Source organism: Colletotrichum abscissum (assembly GCF_030869225.1).
Source record: "Colletotrichum abscissum strain IMI 504890 chromosome Unknown Scaffold_10.1, whole genome shotgun sequence".
In the NCBI taxonomy this organism is placed as follows: Eukaryota; Fungi; Ascomycota; class Sordariomycetes; order Glomerellales; family Glomerellaceae; genus Colletotrichum; species Colletotrichum abscissum.
Window position 1 is genome coordinate 1,301,660 of NW_026849988.1, and position 22,374 is coordinate 1,324,033.

The 22,374-nt window shown below is 54.3% G+C and overlaps 6 protein-coding genes across 6 annotated transcripts; 2 read left to right on the forward strand and 4 right to left on the reverse strand.

Moving 5' to 3' along the window:
* Positions 1-1,253: 1,253 nt before the first annotated feature.
* Positions 1,254-2,632, reverse strand: CABS01_05344 (uncharacterized protein; the record flags this gene model as incomplete). The annotated part of the gene is made up of 3 exons (XM_060538714.1): positions 1,254-1,436; positions 2,022-2,266; positions 2,344-2,632. Coding segments are annotated over 3 exons (717 nt in total), but the record flags the coding sequence as incomplete, so codon positions are not given.
* A 782-nt stretch (positions 2,633-3,414) lies between these two features.
* Positions 3,415-5,785, forward strand: CABS01_05345 (transient receptor potential ion channel; the record flags this gene model as incomplete). Its single annotated transcript, XM_060538715.1, has 3 exons — positions 3,415-3,733; positions 3,794-5,371; positions 5,424-5,785. The coding sequence occupies 3 exons, from the start codon at positions 3,415-3,417 to the stop codon at positions 5,783-5,785; spliced, it is 2,259 nt and encodes a 752-aa protein (XP_060405887.1).
* Positions 5,786-7,125: 1,340 nt separating this feature from the next.
* Positions 7,126-8,537, forward strand: CABS01_05346 (protein phosphatase methylesterase 1; the record flags this gene model as incomplete). Its single annotated transcript, XM_060538716.1, has 3 exons — positions 7,126-7,352; positions 7,466-8,298; positions 8,371-8,537. 3 exons carry the CDS (start codon positions 7,126-7,128, stop codon positions 8,535-8,537), a joined length of 1,227 nt encoding a protein of 408 aa, XP_060405888.1.
* A 2,343-nt stretch (positions 8,538-10,880) lies between these two features.
* CABS01_05347 (cytochrome P450) lies at positions 10,881-12,662 on the reverse strand (the record flags this gene model as incomplete). The annotated part of the gene is made up of 2 exons (XM_060538717.1): positions 10,881-12,309; positions 12,388-12,662. 2 exons carry the CDS (start codon positions 12,660-12,662, stop codon positions 10,881-10,883), a joined length of 1,704 nt encoding a protein of 567 aa, XP_060405889.1.
* Positions 12,663-17,562: 4,900 nt separating this feature from the next.
* On the reverse strand, positions 17,563-19,706 carry CABS01_05348 (uncharacterized protein; the record flags this gene model as incomplete). Its single annotated transcript, XM_060538718.1, has 3 exons — positions 17,563-18,446; positions 18,506-18,841; positions 18,902-19,706. 3 exons carry the CDS (start codon positions 19,704-19,706, stop codon positions 17,563-17,565), a joined length of 2,025 nt encoding a protein of 674 aa, XP_060405890.1.
* Positions 19,707-21,827: 2,121 nt separating this feature from the next.
* Positions 21,828-22,277, reverse strand: CABS01_05349 (uncharacterized protein; the record flags this gene model as incomplete). Its single annotated transcript, XM_060538719.1, has 1 exon — positions 21,828-22,277. The coding sequence occupies one exon, from the start codon at positions 22,275-22,277 to the stop codon at positions 21,828-21,830; it is 450 nt and encodes a 149-aa protein (XP_060405891.1).
* Positions 22,278-22,374: the final 97 nt, after the last annotated feature.

Here is a 22,374-nt window from a genome sequence, read left to right on the forward strand (position 1 = left end):
GATTCATGAATCGGCCACAATCAAGAATTTTCTCACCCGCCTCCCAGAGTCCCAGACTTCCAGCTGACAGCTGCACAATGGATGATGGATAAGAAAACCTCATTGGTGAAAGACGAGGTTGCTCCTCCTTCTCCGTGATGGCGCAGTTTCAGACAGGACCGGGGGTGTAGGGAATGATTTGGTTCAGGCTTCCCTGCTTCCTCTCTTTCTCTTGCTTCTGTGCTTTCTGCCGCGTAGCTTTTGGAAGAGCGGTAGCCAATGGTTCCTATGGCTCACCACCTGGCAAAAAAAAAAGATGAGTGAAGCCCGCCCCCGTTCTGGTAGTCGAGGCCGTCCGGTGTCCCGACCAGTCTCCATGTCGATCCACCAGTCCCATTCTGGCTAAGCCCCTTGACGGGGACCCCTGACGCCAATGCAGGGGCGCGGACGGAGTGCGGTTGTTGCGGGCTGGGACGGGTGGGATGCAGAGTTGATTTTGTGCCTGTCCATCACCGTACACGTACATAAAAAGGTACCGTTTTACTGACTTTGACTCGGCACTAGCCTCAGATTTTGCCCCTGAGTCTACTGCGTAGAGTTTTCTTCGCTCGTGTATCTGCCAGGCCAAGGAGGCACTTGGGCTCGGCGTCACGCGTGGTCGCTGACGACTGCTGAACCTTAGTCACCGGGCAACAGGACAAAGACAACGTACGGGAAAACGGTGGAGGAGGTTGGATTACTCGAGAATGTTCATGATTCACTGTTGGTCACCGGTGTTCCTCAGTGTCTCTGATTTAGAGCGGAATTGCCGAGACCTGCTCCTCCTCGAGGCATTGTTTCAGACTCCACAAGAAAGAATGGGCGAGCAGTGTATCTTTATGTAAGGTTAACTTGGTGTTCAGACGTTTTCCCACCGCATGGCGTCACGGCGTGCGAAGTGTGTGTCCAAATGGAAACTTGGATGGATCGAATCCGTATGACGGTTTATACGGAAGGCCTACCGTGCCTTACTGCCGTTTAATGCTCCCTAGGATAGACTGTACGTTTTTGTGTCTACTCCGTATACCTACTTTATGTAAGCTGAATGCAGATTGGAAGCTGGGTATCAATCACCTTCCTTGCTGCCCGCAGCGGCCCTGTCCAACGGTAATTTGATCGCAGGCGGGAAGGTCAGGCAGGTCCCATCTCTGCGTGATTGCTTGTGGAAAGTAAAGTGTCTTATGTAAGGCGGCACCTGAGCGACCCAGCCAATTCAGCCCTTCAAATAAGTACCTTTACTCTGATGCTTGAGGCTTGACAAAGGTCACTTGTCGGTACGTATCGTCGCCGCTCACTTCCAGGCAAATTGTTCCTTGCTCCAATCCCGGACCCTCAATCTCTTGTTTCCTCACACCAGCAAGGACTTCGACCACGACGGGCCAGTCTGGACTGTTCGACCACACGACACCGCGGCTGGCCTAGACAGATGCCAGCGGGGGGCTCAGATGGGGTGTGCAGGTGCTGCCTTAGTTTGACTTTTTTCTCCCGTCTGGTTTTGCTCGCAGCTGCAACTTGCAAGACCTTGCGCCGCCGTCTGTTTTCACTTTGCATCAAGGCCCGGTACGTACTGCACTTTTGACAGAAGACTTTCGTAAAAAACTAATGCGCATTCGCAGCCTTTCCACCACAGTAAGCTGATGTTTACCATCTAATGGTCGTCGTATTCACTACCCGCCCCCTCTTCCTCGCAGTAGCCGCCCGCCACCGCCGCTAATACGCCTCGCGCCGTCGAACGGCCAAGAGAGATAGAGTCGGCGACAAGCAAGCCGCACCATGGCATGCTAATGCCAGTGCCGCCGCCAGTCTGGCGCTATGGTATCCTCACACTACCTTCCCCCAGACCACGCTGAGGAAATCAGGAACAGGAGGAGATGATGGGCTGGTTTGGCTGCGCTGGGCTCCAGAGAGGACCCAACGAGGGGCCCAGTTCGTCAGCGCCCTGCGTGGGTCGACCCAATCCTTGGGCTATTACTGGACATTAGAACCAGCGCAAGGGCAGAGACGCTCTTGAGCAGGGTTGACGGCCTTCCGGCTGGTTGACGTTCCTTTGCACTCTGGAGCCTTTGGAGGTGCCTGGATGGGGCAAGGATCATGTCAGGGACGAGGTTCCAATCGAACCTGCGCCCGGTGGAGGTGACCAGGATGTTGAACACGACCTCCCACAGATGGTTCCTCTCCCCGTCTTGTCTTGTCCCAGTGGGAGGAGGGAGGAGGAGACGGATCAGAGACGGTGCTAGCAGCTGTGGTTCTGTGGACGAAATCCGTCAAGTAGCAAAGCAAGAGGGAGAGCGCGAGTGGCTCGGAGACCGTCCAGATTGTTCGTACCGTTGTTCGTCTGCGTCTGGTGTGCGTGCGTTACCCCCATCCACACCAATCCGCACGCCATCCCAGGGTCCATGTCCCTCTTTGCATGGGGGGCCCGTGGAGGAGAACAGACGACGCTGAGGTCGCTTCCAGGCTTGGGGCCCCATCTCCCGCCAACCATCGATCGCCAATCGCTTCCCCTTCTCGCTCGTTCGTGTCGTTCCTTTTCCTCCTCTGTCTCTCTCTGCGTCTTGTCTCTGCTCCCTCCCTCCCTCCTCCCACTCCACCACCACCTCCTGACCGGCGTGCATTCTCAGCATCGTCACCTTTCGCTCGTTTCATATACCCGCCCGTGGACTTTAGCCTCTTTTTTCAGCCACTGTCTCTCTCTTCGCCTATCTGGCTGTTGAAGAAACTCTCTCTCCCACTCCAACACACTGCTCACTCTCTCGATCTATCATAACCTCTGACGCCCACCTCACCACCATAGGTTTTCAACCTGCTTCCGCTGATCCATCTCTTTCGGCGTACCAGAAGCCTCATACGGGCTCATCCCATCGACACCCTTCGGGCTCTGCAGAGGGACCTCGCGGCCAGCCCATATTCCTCTTCTTTCCAGGTTGATCCTCGGCCTCTTTTATTTCATCTCTCTCGTGTCATTCTGTAGAAAGCTGTGCTTGCTTCTTGTTAGCCTCTTACCATTTCACAATCCTTCGACTTCACTAGTACAATCCGGTTACTTGTTTCCTTTGGTCCACGACTCTCGCAATATACCCTCCCGACGCGACGACGACTCCTCGAATAGTATCACTCAATTCACCAAAGAAAACTCACAACCCGGTCCCCGACGAACACGGAACCCCCTATCTCTCTCACCACCAAACTCGTTATCAAAGCGTATCAATCTGTTATAGCAGGGAAAGGGACGGCATCAATCGCCGGGAGTACAGGAGAAAGAAGCACAAAGAGGCTCAAAAAGTATAGACTTTGGATATACCCACCATCACACGGCTTTGGGAAACTTTTTCGATTCCCGACAGAACGACGAACAACGAATTTTCAACCACAACTTTGTCTTTACAACACAACACAATGACGCGAACCGCGCCCAACTGGGGCCCGAAGCGCCTTTTGGCCTTGGCCACCGCATTTGCTTCTAGCACCCTCGCCGACTCCATCCTCAAGACAAGCAGCTTCACGACTTGCGGCAACGATACCGCGATTTCCGTCCAGAAGATTGATATTCAGTACAACAACGACAACAAGACCGTCACCTTTGATGTAGCAGGAACGAGCTCCAAGGTTCAGAACGTCACAGCCATCTTGGATGTCAGCGCCTATGGCACTGCCATCTACTCCAACACCTTCAACCCATGCGAAGCAGGAACCTTTGTCGAGCAGCTCTGCCCTGGTATGTGCTAGCTGTCGATGAGTTGACGTTTCGATTACGGAAAATGCTAACAAATCTCAGTCCCCGCCGGCAGCTTCTCTGCTCGTGGCACTCAGAAGATTCCTGATGAGTATGCCAGCATGGTCCCGGATATCGCCTTCGCAGTCCCCGATATCGCCGCCCAGGCCAAGCTTCAGCTCAAGACCCTCGATACTAACGAAGAGGTCGCCTGCATCACGTCCCAGGTCACCAACGGTAAGACCGCCAGCGTCGCTGCCGTCTCTTACATTGCCGCCGGTGTTGCTGGTCTCGCCCTTGTCGCCACTGGTGTGTCTGCAGTCAGCTCTGCTTTCGCTGGAGGCAGTGCCGCCCTCAGTGGCAGTGGCACTGGAGGTGCTGGTACCATCAGCCCCAGTTTCACAGAGGTTTTCGGATGGTTCCAGGGCATGGCCATGAACGGCATGCTTTCTGTCAGCTACCCTCCCGTCTACAGCAGCTTCGTCAAGAACTTTGGTTTCTCTTGCGGCATCATTCCCTGGACCGACATGCAGGTCGCTATTGACAACTTCCGTGGTGCGACCGGCGGTGATTTGAGCAAGGACAGCGTTGAGATCCTCAAGAACAGCACTCTCATTCTCGCCGACGGCTCCACCGTCGACGGTGGCAGCGCCCTATTCAAGACCAAGCGTGCCGTCGAGACATTCCAAGCCCTCGTCCTCAGAGAGATTGAGACCAGCGTCAACGGAACCACCAGCGGCGACTCTGACGACCCGGTCACTACTATCAAGCAGAAGGTTCAGGGTATCACTGCCTTTGTCAACACTCTCAGTGTCCCCAAGTCCAACACCTTCATGACCGTTCTCCTCATCGTCGCCATCGTCATTGCCGCCATCATTGTCGGAATTCTCCTCGTCAAGGTCATTCTCGAGTTCTGGGCCCTTTTCGGTAACTTCCCTAAGGGTCTTGCCGGATTCCGTGAGCACTACTGGGGTTCTATTGCCCGTGCCATCACCTCGCTCATTATGTTGCTGTACGGTATCTGGGTTTTGTACTGCATCTTCCAGTTTACCAACGGTGATTCATGGGCTGCCAAGGTTCTTGCCGGTGTCAGTTTGGGTATCTTTACTGGCATTCTCGCCTTCTTCTCCTACAAGATTTGGAGCACTGCTCGCAAGCTGAAGCAGGCCGAGGGCGATGTCAGCGGTCTCTACGATGACAAGAACAACTGGATGAAGTACAGCCTCTTCTACGAGTCCTACAAGAAGGACTACTGGTGGATCTTCGTCCCCGTCATTGTCTACCTGTTCGCCAAGGGTTGCATTCTTGCTGCTGGCGATGGCCACGGCATGGCACAGACCTCTGCCCAGCTCGTCGTTGAGGGTCTCATGCTATGCCTTTTGCTGTGGAGCCGTCCCTTTGAGCGCAAGTCGGGCAACGTCATCAACATCACCATCCAGGTCGTCCGCGTCCTCTCGGTCGCCTGCATCCTCGTCTTTGTCGAGGAGTTTGGCATTGCGCAGACCACCCAGACCGTCACTGGCGTTGTCTTGATTGCCGTCCAGTCCGCTTTGACCGGTGTGCTCGCTCTTCTGATCATGTGGAACGCGATCAACGCCTGCTGCAAGGAGAACCCCCACCGCAAGCGCAGAAAGGAGATGGGTAAGTCTGCTTCCACGCTTTTTGAATACCACGTTACTGACCCCCTTTACAGAGAAGATGCAGCGCGACATGGACACCCTCACTCCTCTGGACGCCCGCAACTCCCTCCTCATGGACCGCAAGGATCCCGAGGCCGGTACCACCTTCTCCATGTCGAGTGTCCCCGAGAAGAAGGACCACCGCCCGGAGTCTCCCGACCACTACATGGGCGCAGCGGGCAACGCTCCCTACCGCCCTCTGGCGCCAAGCACGCCTTATGGCAACGCGCACCACGACCAGAGCCGCGAGAACCTCGTCCTCGGCGCGGCACCCATCGCCGACCGGGCGCCAACACTGCCCAACGTGGGCGGCGACTTCAACCACAACCCCCACGGCGGCTATGGTGGTGGCGGGTACCGGGGTGTGTATCACTGAAAGAAAAGCTGAAAGAATCGGGAGACGGCTTGACTGGCGTGTGTACCTGTTGGAATGACAATGAACATAGAAGTGTGGAATGTATGACATATGGATCTCTCTTAGCTGTTCACAGAGATTCCAGAAAGGAAGCCACTTATATCCTATTTACTTTTTCCTTTCCTTATTTCTTATTTTATATTTTCAAAAAAACTTATTTCCTTGGGTCTGCTCATCATTTGTCCGTCTCTCTCATTTTTCCTCTCAAAGATATCTACGGATATACACAACAACGTTTTACACCCTCTGCAAACACCAATGGTTATGATATCGACGGCTGCCTCTCTGTGTTTCTCGTTTCTTTTTGCCTTTTTTGTCGTAAAGGAGAAGAGGAAGAAGGAATTGGAGGGACCCTTGTATGCAGTCGTTATCAGCAACTTACACAACCAAGCAGGCCCGATATCCCCTGTGGGGATATACACGTTTTATGACCGCAAGGTAATCTTCTTCTTTGGGGTTCAAAAGGCGGAGGGTTTGCATAGCGGAGGAAAGGGCCTCGGATAAGTATATACCTACAAATGGAACGGAAATTAATAGTCTAAAGTGTGTGATTATTGAGTGATGAGTGAAGTTGAAGGGAAGAGGCTGATGATGTAGACGATATCAGACCATTGGCTCTGGGAGTGTGTGTATTGTGATAAGTTCAGGTACAGCGGTCTTCCCAAAGGAGTAAGAAACTCAAGGCAGCTCAACAAAGAAAATGTTCAGGAAACCTCGCTCGCCTTTGTCTCGTCGCTAAGGAAGGAACACATGGCAGGGACGGGCCACTCTTTCTTTCAGCGAGGTTTTTGGGGCACAGTTGCCTCCGTTAGACCGGCGTGTGCGAGAGATTGCATCTAGGCACTGTAAACCATGCACAAAACACTATTGAGGCACAGTGCGAGCAGAAAGGGCTGCCCCTCATCACCCCACTGAACGTCATCCCCACGACGGCAACTCAAACTTCCAAAGTTGGTCTCACAGCATCCCACTTGGCCCAAAGTTGGCGGCTCCAGCCTTGCTCTGCATTCGTTTCTTCCGCCCCTTTTTACGGGCCTCATCTTGCGGCCATCTCAGTTGCACGGCTCTGATCGTCTCTGATCTCTCCCCTCATCAAACTTTCCTGCATCTGCAACCATCGGCTTGGCATCCCGGCTGGTCGGCGACGCCTGCAGCACACACACACACACACACACAAACGGAAGCCACGCCGGAAGTTGCTGTTGCCTCACTATAGAAGGCACAGGGAAGAGGAAAAGGGGAAGAAACACCATCCACCTGTTTTGGCAGAAGCTGTCGGCAGATCCCAAGGCCAGCCCAACATGAGTGAGTTGCAAAGAGCTTGGGCCAAGAGGAAACTCGACCCCATGCATCCTCTACCGGAGCCCCTCAACGACCTCGACGAGGAACCCGAGACCGATCAGCTCCCCGAGTTGCCGGAGCACATGGACGACGGAGACTCCTCCTCGGCCTCGTCCGCCTCGTCCGCTTCTTCTACCGGCACAATCATCCCATCTCCGAGTCAGAACCTCTTTGCTCGACCGCAAGGGTAACGTACTTTTCTCTTGCCCTCTGCTGTTCTTCCCCTCCCGCCATTGCCACGAGGCCCGAGGAAGGAAAACAAGTTTGCGCTCACACCAAGACGCTGATATCCGCTTCTAGTGTGTCGAGGGGCCGCACGCTGGAGCAAATCCCGTGGACAACCTACTTTGAGAGAGAATTGTTCCTGAAGCCCAAGGTCGGAGACGATGACTCTGCCACCATGACGTACCACGCCTACCTCAATTCCCCTGTCGGGAAGGGACCCCTCTTCGTCATGCACCACGGCGCCGGCTCTTCTGGCCTCTCATTTGCGGCCCTCTCGTCCGAGATTAGGAAACGCCTCCCCTCGGCCGGCATTCTTTCTCCGGATGCTCGCGGCCATGGCTCGACAGTCATCACGGACGGCACCGAGCTCGACCTCAAGCTCGACGTCCTGACGGAGGACCTGTTCAGCGTCATCCAGCTGACAAAAGCCCAGATGTCTTGGCCTGAACTTCCTCCCGTCATTCTCATCGGACACTCGCTGGGCGGCGCCGTCGTCACGGATCTAGCCAAGTCGGGGAAGCTGGGCAACGCCCTGCTCGGCTACGGCGTTCTGGATGTCGTGGAGGGCTCGGCAATGGACGCTCTGCAGAGCATGCTCACATATCTCTCAACGCGGCCCACCGGCTTCGCCAGTTTGCAGTCCGGTATAGACTGGCATATCCGCTCGCGCACCGTCCGCAACTCGGTGTCGGCGCGGACGTCGGTGCCAGCGCTCTTGGTGTACGACGACTCCACCGACCCGACGAGGCCGTGGCGGTGGCGAACGGATCTGGCGGCGACGCAACCGTTCTGGGAAGGCTGGTTCGTCGGCTTGAGTAAGAAGTTCCTCGAGGCGAGGGGTGGAAAACTGCTTTTGCTGGCGGGTACGGACAGATTAGACACGGAGTTGACGATCGGTCAGATGCAGGGTACGTTGACGTTGCTCTCTTTTCCCCGTACCATTCTAGCTAGATAAGAGCTGACTGACACCCTGGCAATAGGCAAGTACGCATTACAAGTGTTCCCGGAAGCCGGACACTTCATCCAAGAGGATCTACCAGAGAAGACGGCGCTGGCAGTCGTGGACTTTTACAGGCGGAACGACAGAAGTGCCTTGGTGTTGCCGCCCAAGGTTGGCGACTTACTGAAGCAAGGCAAGAGAGTCTAGGGGTACTGTGCGAATATCATTCCATAGCAAAAGCATACAGCCGCCCTTTTCTTTTCTCGTACATTCATAGTTATACCCCTAGCTTTCGTGAGCTTGGTCAAGCAGATGAAAGGCAATCTATGCGATGGATCTACCACTGAGTCTAGCAAATGTTCCAGTACATCTCGTTACTGTGTGACCCTGAACCTCTCCCAGCTTTCTGTCATACCAAACATCGACTTTAATAAGTCTACGCCTAGCGTCTTCAAGTCGTAGAGGACATCTGCGGCACACTGCCATTACGTACAACCGCATGAAATTTATTTGAACTCAACAATAGCTTCAATAGGAAGCAGTCGTTTCTCCGAGCATGGTAAGATACGCACAAGGCACAGTTCCACGGGAAGTTTAGGGTTTTTAATCAAATAAATATGTCTGACCCCACCCAGCCTCTAGTTGCTGCCCTTTGACCGTCTCTGGCCCTCATTGAGACCCTTTCTTTCGTTACTGGCCTGTGTTCTGTTTCTGTTCCCCCTTATGTAAAGTGCCCCAGCTGGGCAAGGCGGTTTACTTTTATATCGCACAATCTCAGACAGCAAGGTCAACTCTCCCATAGCTGGCCAACTGGGCATCCATTGGATACATTCCATTCTGTGGTGAGATCCTCTTCTCCGTACCCTGTAAGTGACCCCCCTGAGTGCTCTTTTCCCCGTTTTGGTAGCACCTCGGTAGTACTTACTGTTTGAAAGTCCAAAGCCTCTATATTCCTCCGTTCTCAAGCGCGTATATCATTGTGGTTGAGAAAAGAGCCTTTTGTCGGTTTGATTGCGTCCTGAACATGTGCGTTTCTCTCCAAGCCGAAAGCCCGAGAGGCGCATACGTTCGTTGGGCGACTTGCTGCCTGTAGAATGCTGCTTTCCAAACTACTGATACGTGTGAGTAGCTCTTGGCCCTTGCCGTCGAGTCATTTGAGTGCACCATCGCCTCTATCAATTCTCGCACACGTTGCGGGAGCCTAGTGAGTATCTCGTCGCGCGAAAAGCGACTGGCGTGGTTGTCGCAGATTTTCTTACTCGGAGAACAACTCGAATCAGAGACCGCTTCTTCGCCCTGCTGACTGGTGTTCCAGATTGGGGATATATCATGTATAGAATGTACGGGGGAGAAGCTCCCAGTGCCATGTTGTACCTCCCAAGTAAGGTGTTGAGGGATTCCGGGAGTCGTGAGGGCGTGAAGCTTGTACCGAACGCAAAGAAGCGGCGATAGTAGGCTACTATGTGTTTGCCGAAGGACTCTCTCCCAATCGTGAACCGGCTTGAGGAAATCATTCCTGACCCTGGGGCCCCAACCGGATCTATTTAAAGGTGGGAGTCAAGCGCTTTGCAATTGTGGTAGAGCGATCGCGCTCAAGGCAAGCTGGTAAGAGATTTCGGAAGAAGGTGCGGATAGAGGAGGTAAAAGTCTGGCTATGGCAGTTACAAGAAGATAATGATATACATACAACAAGATCTTCATCCCTCGTTCTCGTCAGCCAAGTCCAGGAACGTTCAGAACGTAATTGCGACTGGGAAGTAAAAAGAGTTCACCCCCCCGGTGCTGAACTGGGGGCTACATCTCTTGGTGCTCATGCTGGGACTCGAACTCGAACTCGGAGCCTGTCGTCGAGTAGGCTGTAGGCGTAATCGCTAGTCGACCGTGAACCACTCCACCACCCAGCCAGTTTGACCTGACCCGTCGACCCAGACGGGCGCCTGCTGGCTGGTGACGGGAATGGTGTTGAGGGGGGGTATATAGCCTTCCCTCGCCGGTAATGTGTGGGAAGGTGAGGAAGGTACGGGCCGGTCGTGCCTGCCTGAATGACCAAAAGCACCTCAGGTTTGTTTACCTTGATCGAGATGCGCCACCTACCTGTCGTACCCGGCATAGAACTCAGCGATGTAGATTGCTTGCTCCGAAAGGGGATAAAAGGTTGAGAATTACCATGGGTTTCAAGACGTTAATGAGCTGTTTACTGGAGGACTTGGTCCCTTTCTGGACGGACTCTCTTCCCTTGATTTAAAAAACCAGTTGATGACCTCTCATGTTTCAAAACGAATATGTGTTATTGTTTCCAACGCCATGTTCTTCTATCCTTTCCCAAGCACCAAATGCTATCCAGAACACTCTGCTGGGACAGACCTCGCTCGTCTGCGCGCTCAGCGTGCCCCCTTTTCCCATTATATACGTCATTTTGTGTTCTTCACACATACCAGGAACCCAGCCCAGTTCGGTCCAGCCAGCCAGCCAGTCATGCTCACATCATTAATTACAGCACAAAGCACATCCTACACTCTCCACACACCCCTGCACACGCACGCAAGCACCTCACCAACCATCGACGACCTTGACGTACACGTGCAAGCCCTTTGACGGACGCGCCGTGACGCCGCCCTTGATAGTCATATTCTTCTCGTCGTACTCCTCCTTGTTCTTGAGGCTGAACTCGAACCGCCCGATCCACGAGGCGAGGATACACGCAAACTCGGCCTTTGCGAACCCCTGCCCGATACAGCTCCGCGGACCGTGGAGGAACGTCATGAAGGCGTAGTTGCTCGTCGCGCCGCCGCTGTTGGCCGTCTTCTTGGTCTCCGCGGCGTCGCCGTCGCGCGAGGGGAGCCACCTGTCCGGGTTGAAGCGGCCCGCGTCGGCGCCCCAGAGCGAGGTGTCCTTGTTTGTGGCCCACGGGCAGAGCATGATGCGCGTGCCCTTGGGCACCTTGTTGCCGTCGATGACGGTGTCGACGGCGGCTTCGCGGAGGGTCATGGGCACCGGGGAGTAGTAGCGCAGGACCTCGTTGCAGACGGCGTTGAGGTAGGGCATGTGGTCGATGTCGAGGGCCGTGATGTCGCCGGGCGTGCCCGGCGTCGGGAGGCGCTCGCGGATCTCGAGGCGGAGGCGGGATTGGACCTCTGGGTTGAGGCAGAGGCAGTAGATGGCCCACATCATGGCCGAGGCCGTCGTCTCGTGGCCCGCAGCGAGGAACGTCATCATCTGGTCGACGAGGTTGTCCTCGGTGAAGCAGCCGGACTCGAGCGCTACCGACAGGATGTCAATGTCGGTGAGCTGCTTGCGCTCCAGCTTCTCCTTCTTCTCGCGGATGAGCTCGCGGCAGGTGGCGCGGATGGTGTTGGCTGCCTTTGCGATGTCGCCGTTGCGCTGCAGGGGAAGGTGGTGGACGAGGTTACCCGGGAGGAGCAGGCCAAGGACCGCGAGGACCTGGGCCTGACGGCTCGGCTTGAAGACGTGCTGGTAGGTCTGGTTCAGGGGGTTCGCCGGGTCGCGGATGGCGCCAAAGTCGCGGCCCATACCGGCCATGCCGATGATGTCTAGCGTGGTGCGCGACGCCCAGTTGCCAATCTCCAGGACGGCGGTGTTGGGGCCCAGAGCGGCCTTCTCCGGGTCGGTGAGCCCTTCGGTTGCGCTCTTCGCGGCCTCGGCGTGGACGGCATCGGTGATGGCCTGGACGCCCTCGCATGCCTTGCTCCAGAAGAGCGGGTACAGGTCCTTTACGTGACGGAAGGCAAAGGCTGGCATGAGGTTCTTGCGCTGGACCTTGTGGTCGTCGCCCTCGGCCAGCAACACGCCGATGCCGAGGATGCGGCCAATGGACGAGCGGACGGCGCCGGGCTTCTTGAAGTCGTAGTTGTGGGTGACGAGCACCTCGGCGAGGGCCTTGGGCGACGTGATTAGGAGGCGCTCCTGGTTGAACAAGCCGCGGTAGCGAATGATGCCTTCGTGAGGGATGGTGTTGATCCTGTGTGGCGCACACATTTAGTCTCTTCCACGTCACATGTCAAGACAGCTTTCTCTCTCTCCCCGGTGTTCTACTCACCATTCAATCATGGGCACGCCAGTCGGCTCACGCATGATCCTCGGGTACTGTCCCATCAACCAGTGATCACCTTTGGGCCCCGGAAGCGAGCGCAGAGAAGAGAAGTACTGGGGGAATAAGAAGACGACAAAGATGCCCCAAGCCAGCATCTGGAAGGCAAATGCGCCCACAAAGGCGACTAGAAGGTGACATCTCGAGAATACTGGTTGTCGCAGGGCCAATAGTACGGCGATCGCAGCCGAGCTGACGGACACTCCGCGCCAAGGGACGCTCATTGTTGCGGTTGTTCTTCGAGTCTTTTTTCCTCTTGAGGAGCGTTGTCTGCGTAGCTAGTTCTCTTTGATGACGACGACGACTCCAACGTCTACGTTGCGACAAAAAAGGCGAGCTGTCCGAGTTTCGAAATGAGCAAAGCGAGATCTGTCAAAGACTGCGTCTAGAACTCTCGTAAAAAGACCTCAATGTCGAAAAGCGCGCAATAGACGGTTTCGTTGGTGCTATGTCTTGTTGACCTGGGAGGTTTGCGTAAGTCGCCAGCACTTTTCCCAATGACACGCAAATGAAGAAGCCAGCCTGGGCGTTTAAACTCCCGGGTAAGGGTAAGGTTATGTAAGGTAAATGGTAAAATAGACAGAAAGGAACAACAACGGATCAAAGCTATTTCTTGAAGTTTAAGCTCTCAATTAGAAGGGAAAAGAGGTGGTGGTGGCGTGTGGTAGGTAGAAGAGGGCAGACAAGGCGAGGCAGATCCCGCGTGGAATGAGGGCCGGGTCGATCTGTTTCATGCGTACGGGGTTGCAGACATGGAACCAAAGCATCGCCAGCACATGCACACCCAGGCAAGCCGCAAAATAGAGAGAAACACACACAGGAAAGAGAGGATCCACGCACGTACCGCGTTTTCTATGGGAAGTCCCTTATTTGCTGCGCTGTTCCAACTGTTCAGTCCGTAAGGTAAAGTAGGCACTTGGTTCCTCCAAAAGTCCGTTCTTGGGTTGTCCCTTCAGACAAGGGGCCGTGGGGTGGTGAGTTTTGGCTGTCGGAGACCACAGATGGGCGAGACGATGGAGAACGGAGTTGGGATGAGACGAGACGCGACGGGATGCCGGGGGTGGTTGGGAGAAGGGGTGAGTGAAGTTCTTCAAACGACGAACCCGGCTTTTGTTGTATTCTGATTTTATCTCAACCGGAAGAGAAAGATATGAAGAGTACCGTATTGTTGTCAACTCTGGGTTGGTGAATCTGAGAAAGAAGATCTGAGATGTTATCTCTGATGAAAGTCGATGAAGCAACTACACGCTAAAAGCACGTGGCATCCGAGGTCAATGGAGTGAGCAAGGGTGGTGGAGGAGGAGGACGTTCCCCTACTAAAGTAAAGAAGCAAACGAGATGGGATGCTGGGGAACGGAGCTGGAGTGATGACAATGAGCCGGTCTGCCGTTGGTTGCAAGCTGCTCTGCCCCCCTCCAAAAGAGCCCCTAGCGGATTTCTTGGCTTCGTTCTGCAGCTCGGTGGAGAGAGAAAGAGAGCTCGGCTCGATTGCTTGACAAGGGAGCTAGATAGTTGTACGTATTTCGATGCCTTTTTTCGTCTTTCTTCCTCCTCCGTCTTGGTATCCGTAGGCGATTCATGGTGTATACGGTGTATCACCTCAGCATCCCGACTCCGTCTTACTCTCTCTACCTGCGGATACGTTCTCTGCAGGACGCCCGGGATTCAGAAGTTCATCCGCAAAAAGGCAGCAGCACCACGTTCGACGAATCGGCACATGACCCGCGACTGGTGGTTGTTCAAAAAAAGGTGGGATGGTAGGGGGAGGGGTGCTATGGATGATGAGTACACTACATTTTGATGGAGACACCAGGCTCGAATTGAATGCCATTCTCGTCCTAGCTCGCCGTGGATTGGTTGTGTCGTGTCTTGGAAACCGAAAGGCCCAGCTCCAGCTTGCCTAGATATCTGGAAGAAGTTTAGAAGGGGAACTAAAAGTCCGGGACGGGATTTGAGGGGGGTCCCTGGCCATCGTCCCAGTCCAACGGGCTTCTGGGATGATTTGTTTGCCCGATCCCACCCTTCTTCGTTCGCTTGCTGTTCTTTTCTTCTTCTCTCGTGCTAGGAAAATCCGGCGGGATGTTGCCGCCTTGGAAACCCTTGGGAGGGCACTGTCCAGTCTCTAGCTGTGCCAGTCTTGTTCCGTTTGCACTCAGTCTTGGCGCTCCTCTGCCTTTGTCTTGAGTTCCAACATTGAGTGCTATGTACGCAATACGGGTTACCCTCTTCTCGGTGTAACATTTGGCTCACCTTGGAACCACTACCCGTCCTCTCCTCGACCCCGAATCCCGGACTAAAGAGAGTGAGCGAAAGGAAAAAGCAAAGGATACAACGTTATTGCGATTCCAGCGACTCGGTCCAGTCCCATGCCGATACCACGCCAAGCTTGGCCGTGCGAGGCAAAGGCGATTGGCTCAGTCAGAAAAGTCCGACTTGATCGTTTCGGATGGTCCCTTCGATTGGAAGGGGGACGCAAGGCCAAGTCGCATAGCATGCCTGTTTCAATCGCGTGGACAGTGCTCTTCTCTTCTGCTTCTTCTTCATTTTCTACATTTTCGCCTTCATCTCCAGGACGAGTACGGCTTGCAGGAATTCGGGGGACTTTTACCCAAACAAGGTAACCGAAAGCCTCTCTTACTTCTCGGTTTGGCCCCTCACCTATTCAAACAAGCAGAGCCCTGGACTATTCTCTGCAAAATGAGTTAAGAATGGGGCATAGCACAACATTAGAAGACGTCTTGTCTGGACGACCAGAGGAAAGACAAATTCAAACTGATTTGTCAAGAAGAACCATAACTTAACTTTGCCCCCCTGAACGCCCAACTTCAGCCCAAGTCGTTGCCGTTGCGTTCTTGAACCAAACATCGGGCTGTTCTGTTAAACTCACCCTTCCGTTCTAACTATCTTTCAACAGAGAGACGCACAGGCCTGAAACCTGACATAGACCACCAAATAAAAGGTGGTTAAAACAACCCAAAAGGGCCAACACAAGAAAACGGGAAACATCAAGTGCAAGAAACACAACAAGCAGCACCGCCACCTTTAGCCTTCGCCTTCAACGACAGGCTTTGTTCCGGTTCCGCCGTCCGTGGAGGTGAGGCTCAAAATCAAGAAGCCCTTCATTCAACCCATCCATCTTCCTACCATTCTACCACGCTAAAGATAGCTTTTGGTGATACAAACCCTTTTTACCGCCTGTTTAACGACATTGTCCTGCCTGCCATGAACCCAAGCGTCTACTCCTGCTGCTGGCAGCACACGTCCGTCCCCCCTCCCCCCCTTATTTCTAAAACATTTGATAATGCACCGCCCGGTCATTCGAAGCGAATGCTGCACCGCTCGGGAGGAAGCGGCAATCCATGACAGCCAGGAACTGTGGCAGAGCAGCAGCGACTCTGCAGTTCTACATTCGGGTGGCAGTCTTCCGTGGCATCAGAACAGCAGTCAAGATGTGGGGTGATTAAACGGCTGAAATAATACAACACGGGTCCCTAAAGAGTCTAAATCCCACCCATACTGTAGATCTGCCCCTCTGGGCAGAATGCACAGTTCCCGTGATGACGGACGCCACGGATGCCACGCAAAAGGGACCACATGGATAACGAGGCTCCAGCCAATGGGAAATACGGCCAACCTTTTCCATCATTCATCATCCATTTTCGGGCCGCGAGGGGCTCCCGTTCGCATTCGCTTACACGTCTCTGCATCGATGCCTGTCTGTAAGCCAACTTTCCACTTCAAACCTTGGCAAAGAACAGAATATACAGCGTCGAAAGATAGATCGCAATCAGCAGAATGATGTGATACCACTGCCTGCGTGTCCATCTGTCTGTCTCCCCATGTTAACCCAGCCACTCACACGCGATACACACCTCGCCACCCGCTTTCTCCGAGTGTATCATCACATTACTACCATCTGATATTCTCCAAAAAAACTCCCATGATTCGTGATCCCCCCCTCGTACGCACGCGGCAGAAACAACACAACCACCCAAACTTTCGACGTCCTACGAGCAATGAGGTAGGTGCCCGCCGGAACTGCACCCCAGATACTTAACCATCCCCTCTTCCTCTTGCCCCTCCCCTCGCCTCCACTAACCCGCCATCATCCCGGAAGTCAAGGAAACCCCAAGCAAAACCTCAAGAACTCTGACTTCGTCGTCGTTCTCCTCTCAGGTCTCCTCCCCCTCTTCACACTCCTACTCCGCACCCGACGGGACAAGACCCGCCGGGATAACCCAAAACACCGAATCGGGCCAGGGTCTAACATCCACAGAACCGCAAAACGTAAACCGGGCACGACACTGCCGCCCCTCCGTCCCGACGGATTTCACACGGGCTACTGAGACCCCAGATTCCGTTCCGTGCCGTCCACATTGCATTCTCCGCCAAGTTCGTTTTCCAACGGCCAAAAGGGAAGTGTTCGCCGTCCAATCATTGCCTAGAAGCTAAGAGTTTGTATGTCAACCAAGTCCCGTGATGTCTCATATCAATACCTGTGTGCCTGCCTACTTTAGAGGTCAGCTATGGAAAACCTATGCCTTAATCCGCGTAGGCCAACAATTTCACCCATACACTTGGATTCTACAACGAGATAGTCAGAAAACGGAATATGAGTGGGATAGAGTCATGTATTCGTCTGCTCAACTAACTAGAACCAACTAGACTAGCTTGCTGTGTCGCTTCCGCCATGTGCGCGGTGTCGCATTGTTTGCGTATCGTGGCTTACAGGCCAACACCAAATAAGTGAGTGCCCCCCTGAAATGTGTTGATGATGTGTGCACTCAGGCTGGCCCCCCAAGTGGTCAGCCCTTAAAAGCAGTCAGATCCAATAGACCTCATGAATCCTACCGAGAGACTTTGGATCCTGAATCATGCCATCACGAAGATGACGATCCCTGATTCCCTGAAACGCCATGACCACCGAAAAAAATAAAAGAAATAAACGCCGTGGTCGATCTGTGTAAAAGGTCATCCTGCATGCCGAACCGAGCCTTTCCACGAAAGAAAATTGCAGACTGGTTAGTGAAACTGTCCCCCATATCCAGTATACCAATTACGTTTCCACTGGCCACGCCGTCCACGCCTACGCTGTCCACAGCCGCCAAGTCCATGTTGACTTCCCTATTCCCGTACCCATGGGTTGGCTTGAAGCGACACACCATTCTCACCACCCATCATACGCCGATGGCTTTCGTCGGGTGCTGTTAGGTCTCCGATCCAAGGGCCCGGAAGGACTGCCGGCAGTGAGGTTCGGTTCGCGGGGTTCAGATATCCGTTCCCATGGAGCCCTTCAGGCACGCCAAGAGCGGTTGGCGCAGCTCCATTAGGGTGGCGTGCGAGTATCGGAACTCCCTGCGTCGAGGCGCTCCCGTTCTCTCCTTGACCTGCAAAGCCAGTCGCCTGATGATGGTGTTGATGCAGGTTGGAACCGGAAAACGACACCTGTGATATAGCACCGTGGTTCGTACGACTGGAGCCGTTGGATGCGAAAGCTCCACGAGGTGGGAGCAGAGCAGGAATTGCAGCATGCGCTCTCCTACTACTTTCGTATGCGCTGGATACTGGTCTGGGCCGGCTGCTGCTGAATGTTGGTGACCCTGGCCCTTGAATACCAGTACGAGGTCGAATCCTACGCCGACTTTCACCGCTGTCTGTCGGGGGAGAGCGGCGTTCACCATGGCTAGATCCAGATCCTTGCGAGCGGTTTGAGTCGTCCTGCGCAAGACTGGCGTCCCTGTCTCGCATGTAGCCAGCGTAACCAGCAAGACCTCCAAGGTTCACCTGACCACGATTGCGGTAGTACCGGTCAAAGTTTGGGTGTGTGGATGTGATCCTGGCTTCGTGCGGCACCTTATCTCTGCAGTAAGGGCAGCTGTCCGACTCCTCAAACCATTTCTTGATGCAGTGATCACCAAACACATGTTTGCATTTGGGCAGTCGCAGCGGAGCCTCCTTCACGCCCTCGGGTGTTTCCACACCGAATTCATTGTAGCAGATGACGCAGGCTGTCAAATCGTGTTAGTATTTTTTCTCTCACAATAGAGCCAGAATCCTTATAACTCACTTCTTTCGCTTTCTGATAGCTCGGTAATCGGAACACTCTGAAGAGATTGGATAGCCGATGAAGACGCCACATATTTCGTGGTCACAGAGCCACGCATGAACTGAGCGGCCCGAACGTGGTCTTCTTCCAGAGTCATAATATGACGCGCCATTTGCGTTGGATTTCCAGCCAATGCTATGACCTGTTCGAGCGCGCTTCGGTCGGAATCGACATCACTGTCGGAAAGAGGGCTTTGTCTTCTGGACGCGCGCCGAATGGCAGGAACTCGACGTCGCTCTGGATGGTGATGCGAGCCCAAGCTGCTTGATGAGCTCGAGGCTCCAGAAGATGAGGCGCCTGTGATATTCCGGGCATCATTAGCAGATAGAGTCTCAGGTACAGGCAAACCCCACTCACCTGAATTAGGTTGATGAACGTCATGCGGCGGATTGGGGAAGGTTGCAGTGCTGCGGTGGAGAGCAGATGAAGGAGGAGCAGATCCAAACTGGATGCTGGCCCCAGAAGATGGTGCTTGATTTGTACCTCCAGTAGAGTCTGATGTCTCGATCTGGGGAGGATTCAGGGCTGCCACAAGGTGTTCTGAGCTAGTTTGTGCTACGGGAGGAGTTGATGTATTCACAGAGTGAGAAGCCGTGTTAAAGGCGTTGTGGCGAGGTGCAGCATTTTGCCCACCAAAGTTCCTCTCAGAGCTGGTGTAGAACGGCTGGCCTTGTGCCGGATGGCCTGCTGGTAGGGCTGTCGAAAGATTGAATCTCACCGGAGGGAGCTGCGTATGAGGGAACGACGGCTGCATGGTTGGAGGGCCTACCATCTCGCTTGGGGGTGCCCCTGAGTAGCCACCAGCCACATTGCCAAAGTTCGGAACAGGTACATGGTTGTAGTAAGGTGCCTCAGAGCCCGAGTTCGAAGGCCGGTGCTGGGGTGCCGGATGTCCCCGGTGGTTCATCATGTGGGGTTGGTGTTGCCAGTGATATGGCCCAGGTATCGGTGGCACTTGAGGCTGCCAATTTGGGTAATTCGCTGAAGAGTGAACAGGGTCGTAGTGCATTGTTGAGCGGTGCTGTGGCATCCCAGGGAGTTGCTGTTGGCCTTCTCTGTTGAGGAAATAAGGGCATCGTGGTCGCTGTTGTGCGTACGGATTCTGTGCCTGACCCTGAGGCTGCTCCGGATGATGGTATGCGTAATCCATGGCTTCGTCCATGCTGTGAATCCCTTCCACCGTTGCGTGAGGAAAGTCCTCTAGCCTGTCGCTGTGAAGCCGGCTTCTGAATTGTGGCTAGTATTGCCTGTATTGGAGAATCACAGTCTCTCTTTCACCAAATAACTTGGCTCTTTTCTTTATTCCCCTCCTTGGTGTCGCTTGATTTCCCTGTTTGTATGCAGCTGCACGGCGTCGCTCGCTTGCTTCTTCTAAGCCCTTGTTCAATCGATCAGAAGGTGCGTTCGTCGTCGTACAAGCTGCCGGTGGTCGAGGCAAGCGGATCGTTCAAGTGAGGGGGTTCCGAAATGAATGTGGTCTGTTGGCAAGTCGTCGCAGACTGACTGGAGGAGGGGTAGATGCGGCCGAGTGGGCGAGTCTGGAGGTTTCGGAATGCGTTCAATTAAGAGTCGTCGCTGGTTTTATCGATGGGCGATAAAGAGTTTCCAAGGTCGGCTCGAAATGTTTTCTCCCCAGTAACCCATCGAGGTTTACCTTTTTTTGGTTGTAGTTCGTGTCCTTTAGGCGTGATGCACAAGGTGCTCAAACTCCCAGCCTCAGTAGGGTGGTACCTGGGGTGGTCGAAGCGGAATGAAGTGTAAGAGTCGAGCGGGACGTGATGCGGCTGTGAGGTGAGGGGCGCTGCTGCTAAGACACTGGGATGGGCCGCTGGATCATGCCGCTTTCAGAAGTTAGTCGGATGTTCGCAAAAGAGCGGGATGCAGGCGTTTGTCTTGTTTGGCCGTAACAGGTAAGATGCAGTCTGGGTAAGGACGATGGAGTTTCATGCCGTGGGAATTTTTTTAAGAAAAAATGAGAGAGGAAAAACGACTGTTTGACGTTCCTCGTAACGAACTGGTATTAAGAGCGGTCTGTGTCTCTTAATCTGCTTGTTCGCTCTTACTCTTGTCGCAGGGCGGTGATGGAGTAGGGATGAAAGGAGGAGCGTGTAAGAGGATTGTGCGTGGGAACCATTCAAGGCGGGGGATCGAGGCAGAGGGATGGGATACCTTATATGGATGTGGTGTGTATGAGTATCGTTGAGGATGACTACTCAGGAGGAGGCTAGACAAGGTGAGATGGGCCGAGTAAGGCAGTGAAAGGAGCAGAGCGAGGGCGAAGGCAGCCTGTTCGTCTCCTTATTAGGTAGACGAAAAGAGGGGTGACGGTGACTCGATGGGTTTTGGTTTCTCTTGTGACAGGCTGCATACGTCGTGACGCCGATGTCGCCGAGCAAGGGATATTGGTCGATGGGGTTCGGGAGGGAGACGTTGGAAGGTAAGGTTGGTTAGGTTCACGAGCGGTCGGTGGGCGGCGAAGAGTATCGGTGAGACGACGATGGCTCGGGAAGAGAGGAGGAAGTGGGAAGAAGAGACGAGAGACGGCCACCGGGGGTTGGAAAAGGGAAGGGAAGGCGCGGCAAGGAAAGAGGGGTGGGTAGGCAGTCTTGGGTTTTGTATCTCGTCGCAGGCAAGAAGGAAGGGAACCTTGGGGACACCAGACACCGGACACCAGACGCCAGACCGACAGACACCACCACTTATTGAGGCAAGGTGTATTAGTAGGGAGGCAAGAAAGGTCGGGTCGACAGGGCCATGGACGAACGACGGAGAGACGAAGGAGGAGACACTCCAGCCAGGCAAGGTCTAAGAGACAATGGGAATGGGTGGAAGGGAACCGGAAAGGAAGACGAGGCGAGGTCCAGACAAGGCACCGGAAGCCAAAGCAAAAGCCCACCTTGGACCTCACCACCCCCAGAGGTATAAGTCAGGTATCTCGCTCACACTCATCTCACACTCGACCCTCACGAAGGACAGGCTTGGAACAAGACCAGTGATGATGGAGCCCTTCGCAGAGAGTGCCCACGCAATGACACCGGGACGGGGGGTGGACTAGCAAGAGCATACACACGTACATGTGCAGAAAGAGTGAGGGAAACCATGCAACAAGACGGGACCGAATTGGTAGACTGCACAATCAATACGGCTGGGCCGGGCTGGGGCTGGTTCGAACCGACCGGCGTTTACTTTACGGTACTGCTAGCCAGCTAGATATTGCTACCGCTACTCCTCCGATGATCCAAAGGGCAGCCCATGACCGGGGCCATGTTCCATGTCCAGAAAGTCATGTCGTTGCAGGGCAGAAAGGGCGGTAATTATGGGCTAGGTTGGATTGCTTTGCTCCAACAGGAATGGATTGGACCAGAGCGAACCAAAGACGACGAAGCAAAGTGCCGCAACGCAAAGCACAGCAGCAGAGCAGAGGCACACACACACACAACACGCAGCACACTGCACACAGAGCACTACTTTGTATCCGTACACACAGCACAACATGGGCAGGGCAGGCAAAAGCTGGGCGTGGCATGGCATGGCGCTGCACTCCCGCCAGGGAAGACGGCAGACAATAACCCAATGGGGGGTTCGGGTCAGGGAGCAAGGGCAGAAAAAAAGACCGGGACTCAGAAGACGATTTGCCGTGAGAGGAAGATACACGCTGGGGGTACGGTGCGGAAGTAAGTGTGAGAGTTAGAGACCACTGGGTGAGCGCCGAGCAAGAGACTTGCAGGGCCATGCGCATCCGCCGACCCAGTCCAGTTCCCAGCTGGGAGCCATTTTGTTTCCATTCAACGAGGGGCTTTTGGGTTTGCATTTTGCCCTCATAATAATGC